This window comes from Melozone crissalis, unplaced genomic scaffold (assembly GCF_028551555.1).
Source record: "Melozone crissalis strain CALT ecotype California unplaced genomic scaffold, PUWL_Pcris_2 ptg000150l_1, whole genome shotgun sequence".
Lineage (NCBI taxonomy): Eukaryota > Metazoa > Chordata > Aves > Passeriformes > Passerellidae > Melozone > Melozone crissalis.
In genome coordinates, this window is record NW_026535921.1 from 1,292,484 (window position 1) to 1,316,619 (window position 24,136).

Below are 24,136 nucleotides of genomic sequence, written 5' to 3' on the forward strand. Positions count from 1 at the left end.
ATCTTTAATCACAAAGGGAACATGCAGGTTCTGGGAAGAGCACCCAGGTTTCCATGCCAGCATCCCAGGCAAATCTCCCTTTTCCTAGCCTGAAATCTGGCTGGAAAATGGGGGAAGTTTTCCCGGAACCACAACCCAAACTTTTTCCAAGGCTTTTCTCTGCCTGTAAACGCACATTCCTGCTTTTCTTTGCTGTGGAAAACTGATCCTCGACTCTGAATGGAAACAGCCATGAATTTCCAATCGCTGCCCTCTCCTGCCTTTCCAGAGGTGTCCAATTCCAGCCCCACCTCGTGCAGAGCCCATGGAACAGAACAGGCAGCCCTTCCTCTCCCACCACTGCAATTCCAGGAATCCACCGTCATTCCATGATCGTACCTTGTTTCCGATGCTCATCCTTGGACGGACGTGTCTTTCCAAGCTTCATGGCTGAAAAAACTCCTTTGCCAGCTCTGGATGAAGAGAGGGAGAATAAAAATCCCCATTAATTTCGGTATTTTTTATGTTTTCTAGGATGTGGGAACAGGAGGAGGATTTTTCCAAAAGGGAAAGAGGAAATGTCAGCTGAAAAACAGAGCAGGAAATATTCCAGAGAGTCAGAATAGGAAGTGGAATTCACTGCCCTGGAATCTTGGATCCCATTTTTTATCTGGGAATGCCTCAGCTTGGGATAACCCCCTGCTGGGGGTCCTAGTTAAAATGAAAAAGGTAAAATAAAGAAAATAGTGTTCCTACTCCTCATCTCTCCTGACCAGTCCATGGAATTTCTTTCCAAGACACCAGAAAATGAAACTACTAAAAGTGAAACACCCAAAAATTCAAACACCCCAAAATTCAGGTATTCAAAAATTCAGATACTCAAAAATTTCAACACCCCAAAGCTCAGACACCCCAAAATTTAGACATCCCAAAATTCTGGCACCCCAAAATGTAGACACACCAAAATTCAGACACCCCAACACTTCCCCCACCCATGAAAGAGGAATGCTTTTAATTGGAGAATTCCCATCACTGGAAAGGGAGGAACATTTGCAGGTTTGCTGGAGATGTTCTTGGAAGTAACAGGGGACCTCCAGCCAGGATCACACCTCCAGTCTGGGACCTCATCTCCAGCCTGGGACCTCACTTCCAAGATCAACCTGACCTCCAACCTGGACCTTCCCTCCCACTGGGACCTCAAGTCCTGCCTTGACCTCACCTCAGAACTGGACCTTTCCTCACCTCCGGCCTGACCCAGACCTCATGTCCAGGATGGAGCTTTCATCACCTTCAGTCTGGAGTTCACCTCCAAGATGAACCTCACCTCCAGCTGGGAACTCACCTCACCTCCAGCCTGGACACCTCACCTCCAAACTGGGATCCACTTCCAGCTAGAACAAAAAGTCACCTCCAACCTGGACTTTTCCTCACCTCCAACCCAAGCCTAATCTCCAGCCTGGACCTCACCTGCAGCATGGATCTACCTTCCAGTCAGGATCTCACCTCCCACCAGGACCTCACCTCCAGCCAGGACCTCACCTCCAGGCTGGCACCCACTTTCAGCCAGGACAAAAAGTCGCCTCCAACCTGGACTTTTCCTCACTTTCAATCAAAATCTAATCTCCATCCAGGACCACATCTCCAGCCTGGACCTCACCTGGCTTCCAGGCCAGGGGATCCAGAGTTCCTGGATTCTGCAGGACTGGGATGTCGTTCCAAAAGGAAACCATACGGACCCTGTGGGATTTCCCAGTCCCACCTCTGGATGGAGCCGAAGGGTCACGTTTTACCCTTGGGAATTTTTTCGCTAGGAAAAATCCCTGGAATTGAGTCCTGGTTGGAAATCACCTCCAGAAGTCTTCAGGCCACAGAGAGAGCCAGAGAAAGCAGGAAGAAAATTAAGGAGAATGGGAAAATAACATATCTGAGGGAGGGGATAAGGTTGGGATAAGATTCAGTATTTAAATATGGGACTAAAGCAGCGCTCAGGCCTATAGAAGCTGTGATTTATTCCCAGGATGCTCCATTTCTTCCATGGATTGGAGGAGAAAAATTAAAGATGAGGATTCCATATCTGTGATTCCACCAGGCAACATCCAGCGGATGGGACCCTTTGGAGATGTTTTCAAACTGATTTATTTATTTAATGAGGAAATGTTGGAATCACGGCTCAGGCTCTGGAATTCTGCTCCCAGATCATTCTCTGCCCTTCCAGCCACACCTCCCGGTTGGTTGGATTGCATTCCTTTATTTTCCATGAAATTCTCAAAAATTGAGAGAAAAAAAAAATCCCTCTAGTCCCAGAGCTTCCATTTGTTAAATGGATTGGATAAAATTAATCAAATTTTTATCAAATCCATTTAACAAATGGATTTGATAAAATCACTGTCCTGAGAATTTCTGAGTTTTCTTGGGAAGGAAAACCAAAGTGAGGAGCAGCTGGTGATGGACTCAGCATGGAAAATTCCATCAGGGTCCTCTCTCAGCTGCCAAATCCACGGAAAACAAGGATTTGGATCCCTCAGATGTTCCCAACAGTAAAATAATGATGGTGGATTTGGGGTGATGCGTGGAAAAAACCTGGGATTAATCATCTTATCCAAGGTGTTGAAAAACCACACCTGGGAATGGGGAAAATCTGGGACATCCACAGGGTGAGGTGGATCAGAGGGAAAAATCCAGAAAATAAAAATATGGAATAGAGGTTCAGGTGCTGTGTCCGTGCCCAGCAGGGAATGGAATTTTGGGAAGGGAATAAAGGGGTTTGGAGAGTGCTGGGGGAAGGTGAAAAAGGAAAGAAAAAAGAGGGAAAGAGGAAAAAAAGGGAAAAAGAAGAGAGGGGAAGAAGGGTTAGAATGAAAATGGTAAAATAAAGAAAATTGAGAAAAGTAACAAAAAAGAAAAAAGGGGAAAAGGGGAAGTAAAGAAAAGAAGAGGAAAGGAAAAAGGACAAAAAAGGTAAAATGAGAAATGGGAAAAGGAAAAAGAAAGGAGGAAAATTTAAAAATGGAGGGGAAAATAGGGAAGAAAAGAAATGGGGAAAAAAGGGGGGGAACTGTGAAGGAAAAATGGGGAGGCAAAAATGGAGGGGAAAAACAGAGGAAAAATTGGGGTGGGGAAATGAGGGGGGAGAATAGAAAAGAAAAAGGGAAAACCACAGAAAAATTTAGGAAAAAACCCTAGGAGGAATAAGCAGGGGAAAAAAAAGAAAAAGATGGGGGAAAAAAATAGAGGGGAAATAAAATGGGAGGCAGAGGGGGAAAACCTGAGGGAAGAGCAGAGAGAAAGTAAAAAAAAAAAAAAGAAAAGGAAAAATACTCAGAAAAAGTTGGGAAAGAAACCCCAGGAGGAATCAGCAGGGGGAAAAAATGGGAAAAAATAGATGAAAGAAAAAACTTTGGGAAGGAAAACTGTTGGGATAAAAAAACCTGTCAAGGATAAAGCAGGAAAAAAAAAACTCCAAACAAACAGGAGAAAGCACTAGGAAAAAAAAGAGGAGGAAAAAGGGAGGGGGGAAAAAAAAAAAACCAGGAAAAATGGAGGGGAAAAGAAAAAGGAATAAGAGGGAAAAAAAAGAGACAAAGAAATAAATTCTGAAGCAGCGGGTTTTTTGGTGGGTTTTGGAGAGTTCTGAGGGTTTTGGTGGATTTTGGCAGCACTTAGCAGGTGCTGGGAAGAAGGGAAGGAGCAGGATGAGGATGAAGACAGAGCCATCCCAAAAGTTCCAAGCAGCATCCCAGTGCCTCATCCCAATCCCCAATCTCTTCCCGATCCCCACCCTTCCCTTTCCCAAACTGGGCGAGCCCTGCCCAATCCCAAACACCTCCCCCTTCCCATCCCGGCTTCTACCTTCACCCAGCCCAGCAGGAGAAGGTTCTGGAAGATCCGAGGTGGGAATGGCGGAGCCTCTATCGTGGGACATCCATCCCAGCGCCGGAGGGGATGGAGCAGGGATGGGGGATCCCTCCGAGTCTCCTCAGTGGGCACAGTGGGGTTTTTGTGGGATCTTCCCAATGCTCCCGCCACGCTCCCGATGGTGCCGGTGGGACGCCGGGGCTGGCGGAGAGCTGACACCGTCTCCACATGAATATTCCATGAGGATCCGTGCACCGGCGGAACCTGAGCTGCCGCCACGGCACCGAGAGCCCTCCTGGGCCATCACCCGCCCTTCTCCCGCTATCCTGACAAACCCAGGCTCTGGAGAAGCTGCTGGTACTCCAGCACATCACATCCCACCTGGGTTCTGAGAAGTTTGGGTGGAGGATGGAACGGGAAGAACTTCCAAGACAGTTTAAATCCATGTTAGACACCAGAGATTCCAGGCAGCCTCTTCCTGTGGATTTTCTGGGGTCTAATATGAGATTGGGATTGAGCATGGATCATCGCCACTTCCACAAGCCTGCTCCTTTTGTCCTTCAGGATTTCGCCAATGGGGTTCTCCGGAATCCACAGGGATTCTGGAACCACAGCAGGGATTTGGGAGCAGCCTCTGTCCTGGACAGCTTCCAGTTAAAGATCCCATTACTGGTGAATTATCCATGGATAAAAGGACATTTTAATCACTGCCCTTTACTGGGAGTTGGAAAAACTTCCAAGGAAGTTTAAGTCCATGTTAGACACCAGAAATCCCAGCCAGCCTCTTCCCATGGATTTTCTGGGGTCTAAAATGGGATTGGGATTAAGCATGGATCATCTCCAGTTCCACAAACCCTCCTGCTGCTCCTTTTGGCTTTGTCCTTTAGGATTTCACATTGTGGGGATCTCCAAAATCCACAGGGATTCTGGAGCCACAGCAGGGATTTGGGAGCAGCCTCTGTCCTGGCCAGCTTCCAGTTAAAGATCCCATTACTGCTGAATTATCCATGGATAAAAAGACATTTTAATCACTGCATTTTACTGGCGGCTGGGAGCTGGGAACAGAATTCCCATGTCTCATTTCCTTGTGGGAATTCCACCTGCTAGGAGTTCTTCCAGAGGACAGATCCCACTGCTGGGTCCATCCTACACCCTTGGGAAGATCCCAACCCTCAATCCCTTTGTGCTTCTTCCCAGAGGAAGGACCAGACCTGGGAGATCTCTTCCCATTTTTCCTGACTCTGCTTCAGGACATTTCCCTCCTTCTCCACCTCATCTCCACCTCCTGCTTCACCCCATTATTTGGGAGGATCCATCCATGGGATGTGCCATGAATTGATCCCAAAACCACAAAACAAGGAATAGGAACCAGGAGAGGCCTCTCAGATGGGGAAGTCCCCGAATATGGTTCCAGGACGATTCCCTGCAGCTGAGTTTAAATTTGAGCCAGAGGATCTGGGTTTTGGGGGAACGTCCTGCTCTGCTATCCATGAAAATTTTTGGGGATGAAAGGAAGGCAGGAGCTGAAGAAACCTGGCAGCCTAATGTAGGCACAGGAGCTGTCGTATCATGGAATTCCCTAGTGGAAAGGGACCAAACGGGATCATGGATCCAACTCCTGCCCAGGACACCCCAGCAATCCCACCCTGTCCCTGTCCCATTGCTCCTGGAGCTCTGGGAATGTCACCATTCCCTGGGGAGCTGTTCCAGTGCCCAGCCAGCTCTGGGGGAAGAACCTTTTCCTGAAATCCAAGGAAAAGCTGGATCTAAGTCCTGTCTGCACCCAGACTTCTCCTGTCCTGTCCATGTCCATCCTGGGAATCTCCCTCCATCCGATCCCTATGGATCCCTCAAGGTCTCTCAGTTCCCTTCAGGCACTGCCATACTCCAAAGATTTTGCTGGATAAATTTTCCTTGTTTTTTTTGATAAATATTCCCTGAGGCCACACATTCAAGAAAACCAAGTTTTCCCAGGGTGGATAGGTCTGGCTTTAGAGGAAGGCAGAGCACAGCAACTGGATCAGCTGGGAAAAGTGGGAATGAAGAGGAGGAGGAGCAGGAAGAGCAAACCAAGTGGATCAGCTGGAAAAGTGGGAATGAAGAGGAGGAGGAGCAGGGAGATCAGACCTACTTGTTCTCCTTGGTCTTCTCCTTGCCTTTGCTGGAGCCGGTGGTGGAATATTGAGGGAATAAAAGGCAAACAAACTTCAGTGACTGAGGAATCAGGGAATCATGGAATGCTTTGGGTGGGAAGGGACCTTTAGAATCCAAAATCCCACCCCTGCCATGGCAGGGACAACTTCCACCATCCCAGGCTGCTCCAAACCCCAATGTCCAACCTAGCCTTGCACTCTTTCAGGAATCCAGGGACAGCCACAACTGCTCTGGGAATTCCATCCCAGTCCCTCCCCACCCTCACAGGGGAGAATTCCTTCCCAATATCCCACCCAAACTCCCTCTCTCCTCGCCTAAAATTTAGGTGGAAAAAATCCCTGCATGGCTTAGGACACCCCAACTTCCAGCACTGGAGCTGGAAGCGAGAGAAATTCCCTGGATTTGTGCTTGGGGCCATTAATACAGGACATGCATGATTCCTGGATTTTATTCCCGGGTTTGGGAAGCTCCTAGACAGAGGATACAACTTCTCCTTTCTGGAGAGGAGGATGGTTTTCCTTATCCTAACACATCCATATCCCTCCTCCAGAGAGGCCTGTGCTGCAGGGAACAGGGAACGGGCTGGATCTGGAATTCCTCATCCCTGCCCAGACTCCACATGGGAAACATCGATCCTTTCCTTCCCTTTTCCTTCTGAGATCCTGCTCTGCTCCCTGGCTTCTGGTTTGCTTCTCCAATGTTTCTCTCTGCAGGTTCTGCCTCCCTGTTTTCATCCCCAGATCCTTCTTCCCTGTTTTCCTCCTCCTTTTCCTTCCTGGTCCTATTCTCTCTTTTCCTCTCAGATCCTGCTTCTCTCTGTTTGCCTCCCTATTTTTCTCTGTTTTCCTCCCTAGTCCTGCTTCTCTCTTTTCCTTCCTGTTTTCCTTTTTGTTTTCCTCCATATTTTTCTCCCTACTTTCCTCCCTGGGTCCTTCTCCCTTGTTTTCCTTTTCTTTTTCCTCCTCAGTCCTGTTCCCTGTTTTCCTCTCCAATCCTTCTTCTCTCCGTTTTCCTCCCTATTTTCCTCCCTGGACCTGTCTCCCTATTTTCCTCTCTGTTTTCCACCCTGGCCCTGCTTCCCTCTTTTCCTCCCTGATTTCCTCCCCAGTCCTTCTTCCCTATTTATTTTCCTCCCTGGGTCTTGTTCCCTGTTTTCCTCTCAGATCCAGTTTCTCTCCATTTTCCTCCCTGTTTTCCTCCCTGGACCTGCCTCCCTATTTTCCTCCCTACTCCTTCTTTCTTATTTATTTTCCTTCTTATTTTCCTCCCTGTTTTCCTCCCCGGGTCCTGTTCCCTGTTTTCCTTTCAGATCCTGCTTCTCTCAGTTTGCCTCCCTATTTTCCTCTGTTTCTCACCCGGTTCTGCTTCTCTCTTTTCCTCCCAGCTTTCCTTTCTGTTTTCTTCCCAGTTTTCCTCCCGGGTTCTGCTTCCCTGTTTTCCTCACTATTTTTCTCCCAATTTTACTCCCTCTTTTCCTCCCCAGTCCTTCTTCCCTATTTATTTTCCTTCCTATTTTCCTCCCTGATTTCCTCCCCAGTCCTTCTTCCCTGTTTTCCTCCCCATGTCCTGTTTCCTGTTTTCCTCTCGGATCCTGCTTTGCTCCATTCTCCTCCTTATTTTCCTCCCTATTTTCTTCCCTGGACCTGCCTCCCTATTTTCCTCTCTGTTTTCCACCCCCAGTCCTGCTTCTTTCTTTTCCTCCCTGTTTTCCTCACAGTTTTCCTCTTGGATCCTGTTTCCCTGTTTTCATCCCTATTTTTCTCCCCGATTTCCTCCCTGTTGTTCTCCCCAGTCTTTCTTCCCTATTTATTTTCCTCCCTGATTTCATTCCCATTACTTCTTCCCTGTTTTCCTCCCTGGGTCCTTCTTCCCTGTTTACCTTCTCTTTTTCCTCCCTGGGTCCTGTTCCCTGTTTTCCTCTCAGATCCTGTTCCTCTCCGTTTTCATCCCTGGACCTGCCTCCCTATTTCCCTCTCTGTTTTCTACCATGGCCCTGCTTCCCTGTTTTCCTCCCATTTTTCTTCCTAGGTCCTTCTTCCCTGCTTTCCTTCCTACTTTTCCCCTATTTTCCTTCCTACTTTCTTCCCTGTTTTCCTTCTTTTTTTCCTCCCCAGTCCCATTCCCTGTTTTCCTCCTCTTTTTCCTCCCCAATCCTGTTCCCTGTTTTCCTCTCTATTTTTCTCCCCATTTCCCTCCCTGTTTTTCTCCCCAGTCTTTCTTCCCTCTTTATTTTCCTCCCTAATTTCCTCCCTGGTCCTTCTTCCCTGTTTTCCTCCTCTCTTTCCTCCCTGTTTTCTTCCCTGGGTCCTTCTTCCCTGTTTTCCTTCTCTTTTTCCTCCCCAGTCCTGTTCCCCATTTTCCTCTCAGATCCTGCTTCTCTCCATTTTCCTCCCTAAACCTGCCTCCCTGTTTTCCTCTGTTTTCCACCCTGGCCCTGCTTCCTTCTTTTCCTCCCTGTTTTCCTTTCTGTTTTCCTCCCAGTTTCCCCCCGGGTCCTGCTTCCCTGTTTTCCTCACTATTTTTCTCCCCACTTTCCTCCCTGGTCCTTCTTCCCTATTTATTTTCCTCCCTGGTTTCCTCCCCACTCCTCCTTCCCCGTTTTCCTTCCCGCTCCTGTTTCTCTCCCCGCTTCCCTCCCCTCCTTATCTCTCCCCCGTTAATCGCCCTCATTGTCCTGCAGCAATTAGGGAGGAGAAAGCAATTAAGCAGCTCGGGAAGTAATTAAGGAGCCTGGAGTTAATTACACCGGCTCCTCCGCCCGGCTGGGGACAGGAGACAAGGGACAGATTTCAGAACCTGAAATTCCAACTCCTTGTGCCCGAGCTGCTGGAATAGCATCAAGGAAAAAAATTAAATATTGGGGTTTGGGAGAATTCCAAAGGAGCTCCAGCATAAAATGGGGCATGGGAGGGAAACTGGGAAGAGCAGCACGGGCAGGTATCAGCCTGCTCTGATCTCTGATCCAAGAATTCCTGATTTTTCCCTGTCCCAATTCCTGCTGTGGGAGCAGAGCAGGGAAAAATTATTCCCCTGCCAGCCGAACTCCTCCTGGGAGGACCAAACTCGAGCTCGGCATTGGAAAAGCTGCCAGGAGAGGAATTAAATCATTCCAGGCTTTCTCCTGGAGCTCAGGGATCTGGTCCAGGTCCTGCTGGACACCCACTGGAGATGGACTGGCTGGGATTCAAGGCAGGATGGCTGTGGGATCACATCCTGCTGATCTCACTGGGCAGGACCCTCCCCTCTTGCCACAGCTTCCCTGGGAATTCCAGCCCAGCTCCTTCCCACTCTCACAGCCAGGAATTCCTTCCCAATATCCCACCCCAAGTTTCCATTTCCCAGTGGGAAGCCTTTCCCTGTGTCCTGGCACTGTAATTCCTGGTATCACCATGTGAGATACGCTGCAGAGGGAGCACAGGATGAGGCTGACCTGGATCCCAAATCCTGGGTTTATGCTGGGACCAGCACCTGTCTGTAGAATGTGGGATGGGCTGGAATGGAAGCAATCCCTCAAAATCCCAGATCCCACCCCAAAATCTGGGATCCTTCCCTCCTTCCCTTCCCCATCCAAACTGCCCTGGGCGGGGGGCAGAGGGGCTGGAATGTTCCCTGCAGTCAGGATGGGATCCATCCAAGGGTGGGAAGAGAGGCTGGGATGTCGCACCCCTGGCTGGGCAGAGGGGCTGGGATATCCCATCCCTGAGGATCCATCCCTGGGTGGGCAGGGGGGCTGGAATGTCCCATCCCTGAGGATCCATCCCTGGGTGACCAGAGGGTCTGGGATATCACGTCCCTGGATGGCAGAGGGTCGGGAATGTCCCATCCCTAGGTGGACACAGTGCCTGGGATATTCCATCCCTGGGTGGGAAGAAGTGCTGGGATATCCCATCCCTGGGATCCATCCCTGGGTAAGCAGAGGGTCTGGAATGTCCCATCCCTGGGTGGGAAAAGGGTCTGGAATGTCCCATCCCTGATTAGGCAGAGGGGCTGGAATGTTCCCTGGAGTCAGAATGGGATCCATTCTGGGTGGGCAAAGGGTTGGGAATGTCCCATCCCTGGGTGGGCAGAGGGGCTGAGATATTCCACCCCTGAGGATCCATCCCTGGGTGGCCAGAGTCTGGGATATCCCTGGGTGGGCAGGGGGGCTGGAATGTCCCATCCCTGAGGATCCATCCCTGGGTGGCCAGAGTCTGGGATATTCTGTCCCTGGGATCCATCCCTGGGTGGGCAGAGATCTGGAATGTTCCCTGGAGTCAGGATGGGATCCATCCCTGGGTGGGCAGAGGCTCAGAGTATCCCAGGGATGGGTGGGCAGAGGGTCTGGGATGTCCCATCCCTGGGTGAACAGAGGGTCTTGAATGTCCCATCGCTGAGGATCCATCCCTGGGTGGGAAGAGGATCTGGAATGTTCTCTGGAGTCAGGATGGGATCCATCCCTGGGTAAGCAGAGGGTCTGAGATATCCCATCCCTGGGATCCATCCCTGGGTGGGAAGAGGAGCTGGAATGTTCACTGGAGTCAGGATGGGATACATCCTGGGGTGGGAAGACAGTCTGGGATGTTCGCTGGAGTCAGGATGGGATCCATCCCTGGGTAAGGAGAGGGTCTAGAATGTCCCATCCCTGGCATCTGTCCTTGAGAAAGAGGCCAGGGAAGTGCAGATCCTGTGCCCTTTCCCTCTTCCTGGAGGTAAACCATGCCCCGGCTGAGGGATGCAGGAACATGGTGCATTCCAAGCCTGTCCCCATTTTTCCTCTATTTCCCTCCTCCTCCTCCAAGTGTCTCCTACATCTCTTTCCTCTCCTGATTCCTGCATCCACTGCATTCCTGGCACTCGGATCAGGGTGTCCGGGTGGGTGTCTGCACTTCCTGAGGGATGCAGGATCCTTTCCCAAGGTCCTGGTGGAGCAGCCAAAGCCAGATTCCCCTCTCTCCCTCCTTTCCTTTTCCTGGGGCCCTTCCAGTCCAACTCTCCTGCCAAAGGTGACCACAGAGAGTCCCAGCCTGGGCACAGGTGGAAAATTCCCATTTTATCGCTCAATTTGGAGCACTTTGCTTGGAAAAATGGGCTCACGTTCCTGCCCTACTGCTGTTCCCAGGTGATTCTGCTGCTGGGGGATGGAGCCTGGAGCCGGAGGGTGCCCTGGGAATCAGGGATCAGGGAATTGGGATACCTGAACGGCAACGCCAGGTGTTTTTTCTCTTTCCCTCTGGCCTTGGCTCTGCAATCCAAAGGAGCGATTCCATGAGTTGTGATCCAGGGATGGGCTCTGATCCACCTTCTCCCCAAAAACTCATCCACATGCACAGAGCAACCCAACAAAGGCAATCCAGGAGGGTCCCAGAGGGAGAGATCCCTGTGCCCAGGATTCCTATGGATCCCATGGAATGGGAACGGGGGTAGGAGAGCATCGATAGGGATGGGATAGAAGGATGAATGGATGGATGGATGGATGGATGGATGGATGGATGGATGGATGGATGGACCCATGGATAGGTCTGTGCATGGATGGATGGAATGGGTGAAGGGGGGGATGGATCCATGGATGGATTGATGGAATAAGGGAAGGGAAGGGAAGGGAAGGGAAGGGAAGGGAAGGGAAGGGAAGGGAAGGGAAGGGAAGGGAAGGGAAGGGAAGGGAAGGGAAGGGAAGGGAAGGGAAGGGAAGGGAAGGGAAGGATCCATGCATTGCTTGGAATACAGACAAACATGACTCTGGGAGCCCCTTCAGCAGTGCCTGACTGGAAGGGGATTTGTCCCTGCTGGGATTAGGAAGGACAGAGGGAATCTCGGGGTGGGTGATCCCAGAAAAGGCCATTTCCCTGGATCCAAACACCATGCAGGGACTGCTGCCATCCATGCACACACCGTTCCCAAAGGGAAGCAGGGACACCACGTCCCGTACCTGGGATCTTCCGGGTCTTCGCTGTTGGGAGGAGATGGAGCCAGGAGGAGGAAGGTGAGGAATTAACAAACATTCCCAACAGGACACAGCCCATGGGAGCAGGATAGAGGGAGAGGCTGATCCTCAAATCCCAGGAATGGTTTGGGTGGGAAGAGACCTTAAAGATCATCCCATTCCAATCCTAAAACCTTCCACTATCCCAGGGTGCTCCAATCTGGATTTGGCCACTTCCAGGGATCCAGAGGCAGCCACAGCTTCTCTGGGAATTCCTGCTCAGCCCCTTCCCACCCTCACAGCCAGGAATTCTTTCCCAATATCCCACCCCAAGCTTCCCTTTCCCAGTGGGAAGCCTTTCCCTGTGTCCTGGCATTGTAATCCCTGGTATCACCACATGGGATACGGTGCAGAGGGAGCACAGGATGAGGCTGACCTGGATCCCAAATCCTGGATTTTTGCTGGGACCAGTACCTGTTTGTAGGATGTGGGGGCCTGGGATGCACTGGAATGGAAGCAATCCCTCAAAATCCCAGATCCCACCCCAAAATCTGGGATCCCTCCCACCAGGACATTTTGGTACCTTGCCACTGCCTTGTATCCATCGTTAAACTTAATCCTGGGTGAGGCAGAGGAGAGAAAGTGAGGAAAAAAAATCCAATTAAATCCCAACATCAGAATTCCTGAGGGAGCAGGGACAGCCCTTCCCAGGAGGATGGGGCTGTGTCCAAGCTCTGGGTGCTCCAGGGAGGGAATTCCAGCTGTGCATCCAGCCCGGGGTGTTCCACTCCCCCTATTCCCAGGAAAAATCCCTGGAAAAACCCGGCTGGAGGCCAGATCTGCACTTCCAGCATTATCCATTTCTCCTGTTTCATCTGGGAATCTCCACCAGGACAGGCTGGGGGCAATTTACATTCCCAGAATCCAGGAAAAATCTCCAGGCTCTGAAAGCTCTGCCCTGGGACCCACAGCAGAACCTGCTCCATTGGTTTGAACATTTTCCTGATTTTCAGGATCCTCAGAATGCAATATTTTCCCAAGGAATTTAATGGCACATTAAATGATTAACGTAATTAAATTAAATTTAATGAAGGGGAAAAAATTGGAAAACCTTGGGGGAAAAAATGGAAAACCTTTTGGGGAAAAAAATGGAAAACCTTGACTGGGACTTTTTATTCCCAGGATGGAAAAGATCCCAAACTTCCTGTTCATCCTGGTGGTGGCACTGTAACATCCCAAAGATCTGTGCCCAAATTTCACATGGATTTGGGAATTTTGGACCCTTCTTACCTCTTTGGACACGGATGAATTCCCCACTATCCCAAATTCCGGCCATTCCATGTCCCCAAGGGCCACATCCACACAGGAATGGGAATGGGAACGGGAATGGGGATTTTTATCCCAAGTTCTCCCAGGCCTGGCAGAGATCCCAGCTTTGGAGCAGGTGCCAGAGGGATAATTAGCGACAGGCAGTCGGACAAGGCTGGGATCCGCCGGGGACACGGAAGAAAAGCTTCCATCAATAATTCACTGGGAGCAGATTCCTTTCGGCTCCCAGCCCTGTCCTGGCCATGAATATTTCAAGGACAGCCCCTATCGGGTGGTGCTTCCCGGGATCTCACTTTCCAGGGGGTTGGGAGCTGGGCTCAAACAGGTTTTGGCAATTCCTGAGCTGCCTCTGGAAGTGCTCATCCTTCTTGATTGTTCCTGGGAATCTAAGGGTAAGTCTAGGTCGGTGAATAAATCATGGAATTGTAAAATTTCAGAATGGTTTGGGTAGGAAAGGGTTTTAAAACTTATCCCATTCCATGGGCAGGGACAATTCCCACTATCCCAGGCTGCTCCAATCTCTTGGACATTCCCAGGGATTCAGGGGCAGCCACAGCTTCTCTGGGAATTCCATCCCAGCCCCTCCCCACCCTCACAGGGAGGAATTCCTTCCCAATATCAAATTTTTTCCTGTTCTTTTCTGCTTTGGAACACAAGTCTAGCTTTTTGAAGGATTCTATCCTGGTTCTAACATCCTCTCATCTCCTGGGATTTTTTAAATCCAGGTTGGATTTTTTAAACTCTTTATTTCCCCATTCTGGATCCTTCCCTGTGATTTTTTTCATGGATTTTTTTGGTTTAAGTTCCCAGTGGATCAAGGATCCAAAGCCATTCCAGGGACGTGGCACATGGGAAGGCTCCACCTCCCATTCCTGGCTCCTTCATCCCTGGATTCTGTGTGGGATGACCAGATTCCAAACTTGGGATCCCCAGGGAAACACAAAAATGGAATTTAATACATCCAAGTCTTGATGGGGATCCTGGATTTAAGGAATTTTCTTTGAAAAGCAGAACTTTGGAGGTGGATCAGCCCTGGAAGGGGAGGGGGGGATCTGCTGTGGGAATTTACCTGGAATGCTGATCTTCTTCTGCTTCATCTCCAAGGCTTGGGAATTTACAGGGAGAGAGGAAAAATTCCTGCTGTGATGTGAGGACAAAGGGCTCTTCCTTTGTTTTCCAAACCAGGAAAAACTTGGGAACACTCCGGCACAGCAAACCACTCCATGCATGGTTGGAATCCCGGGATCCTCCCCATTCCACTTCCCATTGTGTCCACAGGATCCAGGTTTGTCCCAGACTGGATTTTGGGGGATATTTGGCCAATATTCCGCCTTTCACAGATGGTTCTCTCCTGCCTGACCTCCTTTTCCCACTCCTTCCTTTTCTTTGGGATGGATTTGCTCAAATCCCAAAGGAAAAGTGGGAATGGGTGGGTGCTGTACCCTGTGCCAGGATTCTTGGAAGGTGGAAAAGGGAATTCCCAGCCCTTGGAAAACCTTGGGAAGTTCTGCCATCATCCCAGTGATGGAAAGCTCTTCCCATCCCTTGGAAAGCTGCAGGATTGCTCCATGGGGGGGGTCCTGATTGCATGGAAATTCCCCAGTTTTGGGAAATTCCCAAGCAGGCAAGTCCACGTGGATCTACAGACACATGGGGGGGTCACACGTTCCCTGGGAAAGAGGGAATAAAGGTGGAAAATTCCCTGTGTTCCCAAGGGATCAGCCTGGATCCAGCAGAGGCCAAGGAAAAGCTGGATCTGCTTTCCCTGGAATCGACAGCTCCGCAGGAGAATTCCTAAAATCCTTGATGTGGATGCTCTGCTCCTTGGGAAGGGAACAAGGCTGTTCTGGATCTGCTGGAGAGGGATTTTTGCTTCCAGAACTGCAAAGTCCGGGATCTCTAGGATATCTGTGGGATATCCATGCCCAAATCCCAGGGGATTTTTCTGGTGGAAAAGGGGCTCCAAGCTGGAAGGGGGGGGGAGAGAGGAAGAACAGGGAAGGGAATGCCTGGGATAGTGGGATGGGTCATTGGAAAAGACGGAAGTTAAAGCAGGTCCCCGTGCCCTGGCATGGATTTTGGATAAGGGATGGAATGCCAGGAAAAGGGGGAAAGGGTTGAAGCTGCAAAGGGATGGATTCAGATGGGATTTGGGGAAGGAATTCTTTCCTGGGAGGGTGGGGAGGGGGCGGGATGGGATAGTGGGATAATAAGATAATGGGATGGGATAACAGGGTGGTATGGGATGGGATGGAATGGGGATGGGATAATGGGACGGGATGGGATCCATAGGATGGGATCCATAGGATGGGATCCATGGGATGGGAAATTGGGATGGGGATGGAGATGGGATGGGATCCATGGGACAGGATGAGATCCATGGAACGAGATCCATGGGATGGGGGTGGAGATGGGATGGAATCCATGGGATGGGATGAGATCCATGGAACGAGATCCATGGGATGGGGATGGGGATGGAGATGGGATGGTATGGGATCCATGGAATGTGATCTACGGGATGGGATGGGATGGGATGGGATGGGATGGAGAGTGGATGTGACAGGGATTGGATGGGATGGGATCCATTTGATGGGATAGGATAATGGGACAGGATGGGATTATGGAATAATAGGATAATGGGATGGGAAAATTGGATGGGATGGGGATGGGATGATGGGATGGGATCCATAGGATGGGATCCATGGGGTGGGAAATTGGGATGGGGAAAGGATTGGGATTGGGACGGGACAATAGGATAATGGGATGGGATGGAATGGGATGGGATCCATTGGATGGGATGGGATAATGGGATAATGGGATAATAGGATAATGGGATGGGCTGGAGATGGGATGGGATGTGATGGGATGGGATGGGATGGGATGGGATGGGATGGGATGGGATGTGTTAGGGTGGGATATTTTGCATTGGCAGGGACCCACAGGGATCACCTGGTCCAACTCTGCCCTATCCAAAGCAGATCCAGTGTTAAATCCTGTTATTACGAGACCCTCCACATCCTTCCAGCCATCCCTCATCCCACAGGAATCCAGGAGCTTTTCCCAAAATGCTCCTTTGTGTGGCTGAGCTCGTCTTTGGATGATCCTTGGGATTTTACCTGAAATTCCCTTTCTTTGGCTCCTTCCCAAACTCTTTTGTCACGCCAGGAAAAGCCACAGCAAACAAACTTCCATGCACACTCAGGGAGCTCATTCCCATGGGAATGGCTGATCCCGGGATCTGGGGACAGGACATGGAGACAGAAAGGCACAGCAGTGTCCCAATATCCCGATCTCCATCCAGGATCCCATTCCAAGGCTGCTTTTCTGGCTGTTCCACCACTTCTCCTCCCCACCAGCAGCCCAGGAATGGGAATTCAGGGACAATTCCTGTGGGAGATCCATCGGGAAAAGGCACGGAGCAGCCACAGCACTGCAGAGCCTCTCCCTACCTCGTGTCCATGGACCCCTGGCTCAGGGAATCCCCCTCTCCCAGGAGCTCATCCTCACTGTGGAAATACATCTCGTCCTCTTCCATCCTGGTGGGAACACCGCCAACATCAGCCCTGTCCTTCCCGGGATTCAGGATTCCAAAATCACGGAATCACTGAGCCCTTTGGGTTGGAAAAGCTCTTCGGGTCCTACAATCCCCAGCACCTCCAAGGCCACCCCGATCCATGTCCCCAAGTGCCACATCCGCAGGGATTTGAAATTCCACCAGGGATGGGGGCTCCAGCGCTTCCCTATGCCAGGGGTGGGCAGCGTTTTCCAGGAAGGATTGTTCCCAAAATCCAGCCTGGACCCAGGACCTGGCTCTGCACATCCCACTCTTTGCAAATGCCTCAACTCTTCCTAAAATGGGGCAGCCACAGCTCCTCTGGGAATTCCAGCCCCTCCCCACCCTCCCAGCTGGGAATTCCTTCCCAACATCCCACAATCCCAAGCTCCCCGTTCCCAGTGGGAAGCCATTCCCTGGCCCCTGGTCTTCCATCCTTTTTCCCAAATTCCAGCTCTCCTGGAGCTCCTTGAGGTTTGAGAAGGTGCTCCGAGCTCTCCCCGGATCCTTAATTTTTCTGCTTTAATCCCACAGAGCTGCATCCGACAGGATTCATCTGATGAGAACCTGGAAAACCCATCCTGGAGCCATCCCAGCAGCATCCTCCAATTCCCTGGAATCCTCCAGTTCCCTGGAATCCTCAAATCCCTGGAATCCTCGAATCCCAGACTGGTTTGGGTGGGAAGTAACCTTAAATCCCACCCAGTCCCACCCATGCCAGGGGCAGGGACACCTTCCACTATCCTAGGGTGCTCCAAACCCCATCCAACCTTTCCTTGGACACTTCCATGAGGGATGGATCATCCATCCCTGCATCCCAAAATTCCAGTGGCACAGGCAGGACACGGATATCCCATCCCAGCCAGCCTGACCCCCTGTCCTGGATTGTAAGATTTGTGTGTACTCAATTTCCATCTGTCAGGGGTGGGGCAGTTATCTTCTGCTCATGGGGCAGTTTTCTTTATTTCTCCCACAACAAACCTTCCCTCCAGGAGATCTCTGCTCTTAATGAGCCATTAATTATTAATTATCTTCTGTTCATGGGCCAGTGAGTGTCACTGATAAAATTCCATCATCCCATTGGGAGATGCTCCACACAGGGGGAGGAGCCAATCATTCCTACCTGGATACAATCTGACACTAGGAACACCACTGTTATAGACGTATTTTGTGAAAATTCCTTTTGCCAGGATTTTTTTCTCCTGAAAAGCTGAGAGGCCTCAGAAACAAAATGTAAACAATGATTATCTGCTGCTGTGGAATGCAACAGGTGCATCTGTGATTGGTCTCATGTGGTTGTTTTTAATTAATGACCAATCACTGGTCCAGCTGTATCAGGACTCTGAGCAGTCACAAGATTTTATCATTCATTTTTTCCTTGCTAGGCTTCTGATGAAATCTTTTCTCTATTCTTTTAGTGTAGTTTTAACATATAATTTTCTTTTAATATAATATATAGGATAAAATAATAAATCAACCTTCTGAAACATGGAGTCAAGGCTCTCATCTCTTCCCTCATCCTGGGAAGGGATATCACCACACACCACAGCAGCCTTTTCCCACTGCATTCCCAGAGGAGCAGCTTCCTTCTCCACTGCATTCCAGAGGAATTCCAGGCCCATGTCCAGTACCCCTGGAGCTGCAGAGGAAAACTCCCCACCTTGTGCAGGATCCCTGCTGCAGCAGAACCACAGCTGGCACTGCAGGAGGGCTGAGCCACCATGGGATGGGGCTGTGCCACCACCCTGACACACAGGGGGACAGATCCTGTCAACAACTCTGTCAGTGTTTTTATTTGTTTGTACTACTGAATTTGTATTTTTAATTTCCTAGTTAAAAACTGTTATTCCTGCTCCCTGGGAGCCCCTTAATTTCAAAATTATAATAATTCAGAGGGAGTGGTTTTACATTTTGCATTTCAGGGGGGGCTCCAGTGCCTTCCTTAGCACTCTTTTCAAACCAAGACCCCTCCTCTTCCAGCTGTGCCATTCCCGGCTCCCTGCCCAACATCCCCCTGTTCAATCCATCACCACATTCCTGCTCAGCCTCGTCCCGGCTCGCTGAGCCAGGAAACAAAACCATGCTGAGCCTCCAATTTGGTTGAAAATTCCCTGGATTCAGCCCAGTTCTCACAGTTAATGAACTGCCTTGGAGGGATATGAGCAATTAGAGAGATATTCCCTCTGTTTCCCATTTTTTTCCTTTTTTTGGCCACAATAAAGTCATAATCCCAGATGGAATGTGATCCAAAATGGGACAACCCTGAGGGGGGGAAATGGGATGGAAAGAGAGCAGCTGATTCCAAGGGCTCTGTTTGTCTTCACAGCTCCAGGCTGGCATCCCCGTGTGGATTTAAGGATTTGGCAGCTCTGGTGGAATGTTTGGACTCGGTGCTCTCAGAGGGATTTTCCAGCCTGAAGTTTTCTGGTATTCCATGATTTGGGAATGCAGGGATTGTCCTCCTTTATCCATCACCTTGGAAGTGGTGGATCTGTGAGGAGCAGACAGGGAATGTGGTGTTCCCGAGGGAGATGTGGGTGACACCAGGACCCAGCTCTGCCTTCACCGTCCCCCTCTCCCACTTCCAGAGCCTCCCTTCCACCCCCATCTCATTCCTGAAACATTCCAGCAACTTCAGGGCTTTGATGTCTCCCTTATTTCCAACTGCTCCCTTTCCCAATGGATTCAAGAGCTCCCAGAGTGGGGACCCATGGACAAAGCCACCCTGGACAGCACAATTCCAAAAACTGTGGAAAGTTGCCTGAAAATTCTGTGATTCTGTGCAAATGTACCTTAGCATTCCATGAATCCCCTCATGGCTGCAAATCCTGAATTTAAAGAATCCCAGGAGCTGGAAAAGCCCTCCAGGGTCATCCAGCCCCAGCTGTGCCCGATCCCCACCTTGTCACCAGCCCAGAGCACTGAGTGCCACATCCAGGAATTCCTTGGACACCTCTAGGGATGGGGACTCCACCACCATCTAAGGATCGTGCCCTGAGTATCCATAGCCTCATGGAGAACTGGTTCCATCTTGGATTCCATCCCAATGGAGTCACCTGCAGCATTCCCAGTCAATTCCATTGGGCTGGGATTACAACTGCTTCCAGCAGCTTTGTGTCAAGGAATGTCGGGATTCAGTCCCTGGGATTGTTCCCATCCAGGGGCAAATCCCAGGAGCCCACAAAGACACCCAAGGAAAGCTGTGAATCCCTAAATGAATGGAAAACCGGAATTCCCTTGGAAGAACTGGAGGTGTCCCACCTGCCACAGTGGGTTTCCTCGGGAATTCCCAGCAGGAATCACCTGGTGTGGGATTCCACTTGTCCTGGGGTGCCACTGAGATCCCAATGGCTGCCCTGAAGCCACCTTGGTCCTGGGAGCACCACGTGCTCCATGGACACCTGAGATTCCACCTGGACATAAATCCCACCAGTGAGGCGTGACCAGGAGCCAGACCCTCCATCCCCTCTGGATCAGGATGGAATGTTATCTCCAAGTGCTTCAATCCTGGAAGTCCAGCTCTCTCCAGGTATGGTGGAGCACCAGGAGCTCCTGGAGGCTACCTGGATCCCACCCTCACCTGGAGAGGTGCCAATGTGTCCACCAGTAGGCCCTGACCCCCATTTAGACCTTTGATCCCCTTGGGATCACAACGGAATGACCCTTTCTGTCCAAGAGTTACAATCCTGGAATTTCAGCTCTGTCCTGGAGCACCAGGATCTGCTAGTGCTCACCTGGATGAGATGTTCCATGGATCCACCAGTGAGCCCTGACCCCCATCCAGACCTTTGGGATGAGGATGGAATGGCACATCCTGTCCATGTGCTACAATCCTTGAAGTTCAACTCTCTCCAGGCGTGGTGGAGCACCAGGACCTGCTGGATCCCACACTCACCTGGAGCTGTTCCATGGATCAACCAGTGAGCCCTGACCCTCATCCAGACCCTTCATCCCCTCAAGGTCTGCATGGAATGACACTTCCTGTCCATGTGCTACAATCCTGGAATTTCAGCTCTATCCTGGAGCACCAGGACCTGCTGGAGGCCACCTGAATCCCACGCTCACCTGGAGATGTTCCATGGATCCTCTGAGGGCAGGAGATGCCCCTTGGAGCAGCACTAAGGTGACGCTGCCCTTTCCCAACAATCCAAACCCTCCCAATCCCCCCACAATCCAACCTCCAGGATCTCCGTGTCCCGTTACCTCCTGAAGCTCCTCTCCGTGGATTGCTGGTTGGATTTCCCGGGAGAGACGTCGGAGCTGTGCCGGTGGCCGGACAGGAGGCTGTCGGTCTCCAGGGAATACCTCCCGTCCCCCTCCGAGTGCACGCTGGGCGTCTCCAGGAATTCCTTATCATTCCAGGTGCCCACCGTCCCATCCAGAGCCTGGTAGCGGATCTCTATGGAGATGCTGGTCTGGAAGACAGGGAGACACCATCAGCACCCTGTGGTGGAATATTTCAGGAAATCCAAAAAGCAGGAAGAACATCGGCTGTTGAGTGTTTTAGCCTTGCTGATCCCGAAGTTTTATTGTTCCTGGATGAGGATTCTTCGCTTCTTTTCTTCTCCCAAGGTCGGGATTAAATTGTGAGATGGAATTTCTTGTTGGGACTCAGGTGTTTATCTTATCTATGTTTTTATCTGTTCTTATCTATCTTATCTCACAAACCATGAGTTCTGCAACACTTCACCAAACCAAAAATGGAGCCCCATCTCTCTCTCTCTCTCTGCAAGGCCTTTTAAGGATAAACTGTTCAATTAAGAAATGACACCTAAATTATTTTTACTTTTTACCCAATAACCAACCACCCGTGGCCTGCAATGCAGTTTTTTATCCAATTACACAAAACCACCCAAACCCTTGGAGGAGAAGGTGAAGAAGGTTACGAAAAAGGTGAAGAAGAAGGTGAAGAAGAAGATGAAGTTGGTGAAAAAGGTGAAGAAGAAGGTGAAGAAGAAGATGAAGTTGGTGAAGAAGGTGAAGAAGGTGAAAAGTTGGTGAAGAAGAAGATGAAGAAGATGAAGAAGAAGGTGATGAAGACGGACCGGCCACTACCCTAAAACCTCCATCTTGCCCCATATTTATTACCATATTCTAAAACCCCAAGCTCCAAGTTTTCCACCCTGTGACATCACACACTTCTACCCAACTTCACACCCACAATCCCAGTGCTCTCAATCAGTTCTGGAAGCTTCTCCACAGCCTCAGGTCAGATGCAGTGCTCTCCTGGGGGTCAGAGTGTGTCAGCACAGAAAGTCTGGAATTCCCAGCATCCAGGGCTCCAACATCGGGACACCTGGAGAGCAGCTTTGGGCCAGAGAGGGATCTGACCATGGTCCTGGTTCACTGGAATTCCTGGTACATCCCAGACCAGCAGCAGCAGAGCTAGCAGAAGGAAAAGCCAGGAAAAACCACAAAACCTGAGAGCAGCTGGAGACACCAGGAGCAGATGGAGCCGGTTCCTGGTGGAGCTGTTTTCCCTGGTCCACCACTTTGTTGGGAATTCTACCCTGGAATACCGCTAATCCATGGATTTGTGGTGCTTCACTCCAGCCTGGTCCTGTCTCCAGGCTGGGCAGGATTTTTTTAGGAATAAGTATCTTTGAGGAGTTTTGGATTGGTTCTGGTTTGGATCTCCCAGTCTGGCCATGACCAGCCCAGGTGGGGCTTGGGGACACGAAGGGACCTGGCACTGGCTGTGTCTAAGCTCCATCTCAAGCTTCTCATGGATCACAGAATCCTGGAATGCTTTTGGTGGGAAAGGACCTTAAAATTCATCCCATTTCACTTCCAGGGTGCTCCAGCCCCAATGTCCAACCTGGCCTTGGACACTCCCAAGGATCCAGGGGCAGCCACAGCTTCTCTGGGAATTCCAGCCCTGCCAGGAATTCCTTCCCAAAATCCCACATCCAATCTCAGATCTAAACCTCCTTGGATGAACCAGCTCCAAGTAAGTTCGTCTCCCTTTTCCGTGTGGCCATTCCCAACTTACTCCAGGTTGCAGCAAATTTGAGTTTGGAGCTTTCAAGTATTTTTCTCACTAAAATATTTCCCTTTATCTCCCTAAAATCTTTCTTTTTTTCTCCCTAAAGTAGTTCCTTTTCTTCTCCTTATTTCCCTTTTTTATCCCTAAAATATTTCCCTTTTTTTCCCTAAAATCTTTCCCTTTTTTCTCCCTAAAATCTTTCCTTTATTTCTTCCTAAAATATTTCCTTTTTCCTCTCAAAAATCTTTCCCCTTTTCTCCCTAAAATAGTTCCTTTTCTTCTCCCTATTTTCCTTTTTTCTCCCTAAAATATTTCCTTTTTTTTCTCCCTAAAATCTTTCTTTTCTTTTTCTCCCTAAAATATTTCCTTTTTTTCTCCCTAAAATCTTTCCTTTTCTCTCCCTCAAATCTTCCCCCTTTTTCTCCCTAAAACATTTCCTTTTTTCTCCCTCAAATCTTTCCTTTTTTTCCGTAAAGTATTTCATTTTTTCTCCCTAAAATATTTCCCCTTTTCTCCCTAAAATCTTTCCCTTTTCTCCCTAAAATCTTCTCCTTTTTCCCCCTCAAATCTTTCCTTTTTTCTCTCTAAAATCTTTCCTTTTTCTCCTTCAAATCTCTCCCTTTTTTCTCCCCAAAATATTTCCTTTTTTCTACCTAAAATCTTTCCCTGCATTCCAAATGGAATCAAATCCATGAGATTTCATCCCACTGCCTTTGCTCTCGTGGTCAAAATCTTTCTAAAAGCTCAGATTCGGACAAAGCAATTTGGGGGAAAAAAATAAAAAAGCCAAAAAGCAATTCCCAGTTCATTCTCCTGGAAAATGCCTCTTTTGAAAGCCCATCATCTGCTGACAAGATTAAAGTACAAGGAAAAAAAGCACTTTTCCACCTCCACTCTGCTTCCATGGAGAAATTATCTGTTATTTTGGGTTCAAAACCAACTGATTTTAGTAAAAAAAAAAAAAAAGAAAAAAAGTAAAATAAAAGAAAAATAAAATGTTAAAAAGTGGGGGCTGGGGAAATTTCTCACAGAAATCCTCCTTTTTCCATGTTTATGTTTAAGGGGAGGTGCAGCCTCCTGCCCTGCTCCAAACAAGGGGACACTGGAAGGGTGGAAAGTCCAAGATTTGGGAAAAGAGCAACAATTCCAGAGGGATTCTGTGCATCCCACACGCGGCAGCCGAAGGGTGACTCAGTCCCAGCTGGGAATGGAGATCTGGGGGAAGGTTTTGATTGATTTATCATCTTTTTTTTTTTTTTTCAAAATCCAAATTCTAGTCAATCACACCTAATTTTCCCCCCAAAGCTATAGGAAAACATAAAAAAAAAAAAAGAAAAAAAAAGAAAAACTGGGATCAAAGTTGGAATATTCAGTTTTTTCA

At 49.5% G+C, this 24,136-nt stretch overlaps 1 protein-coding gene across 2 annotated transcripts in view; it reads right to left on the minus strand.

Moving 5' to 3' along the window:
• Positions 1–24,136, minus strand: part of OTOF (otoferlin) — a 105,239-nt gene that overhangs the window by 59,195 nt on the left and 21,908 nt on the right. Inside the window, exons 5-12 of one of the 2 annotated variants that reach the window (XM_054293463.1) lie at positions 20,973–21,184; positions 16,666–16,752; positions 14,286–14,321; positions 12,471–12,506; positions 11,894–11,914; positions 11,162–11,209; positions 5,966–5,995; positions 379–452 (exon numbers count right to left, since the gene is read on the minus strand). In XM_054293463.1, coding sequence (XP_054149438.1) covers positions 379–452; positions 5,966–5,995; positions 11,162–11,209; positions 11,894–11,914; positions 12,471–12,506; positions 14,286–14,321; positions 16,666–16,752; positions 20,973–21,184 — 544 coding nt within the window. The remainder of the gene's footprint in view (positions 1–378; positions 453–5,965; positions 5,996–11,161; positions 11,210–11,893; positions 11,915–12,470; positions 12,507–14,285; positions 14,322–16,665; positions 16,753–20,972; positions 21,185–24,136) is intronic. The other variant, XM_054293462.1, reaches the window with a different exon arrangement.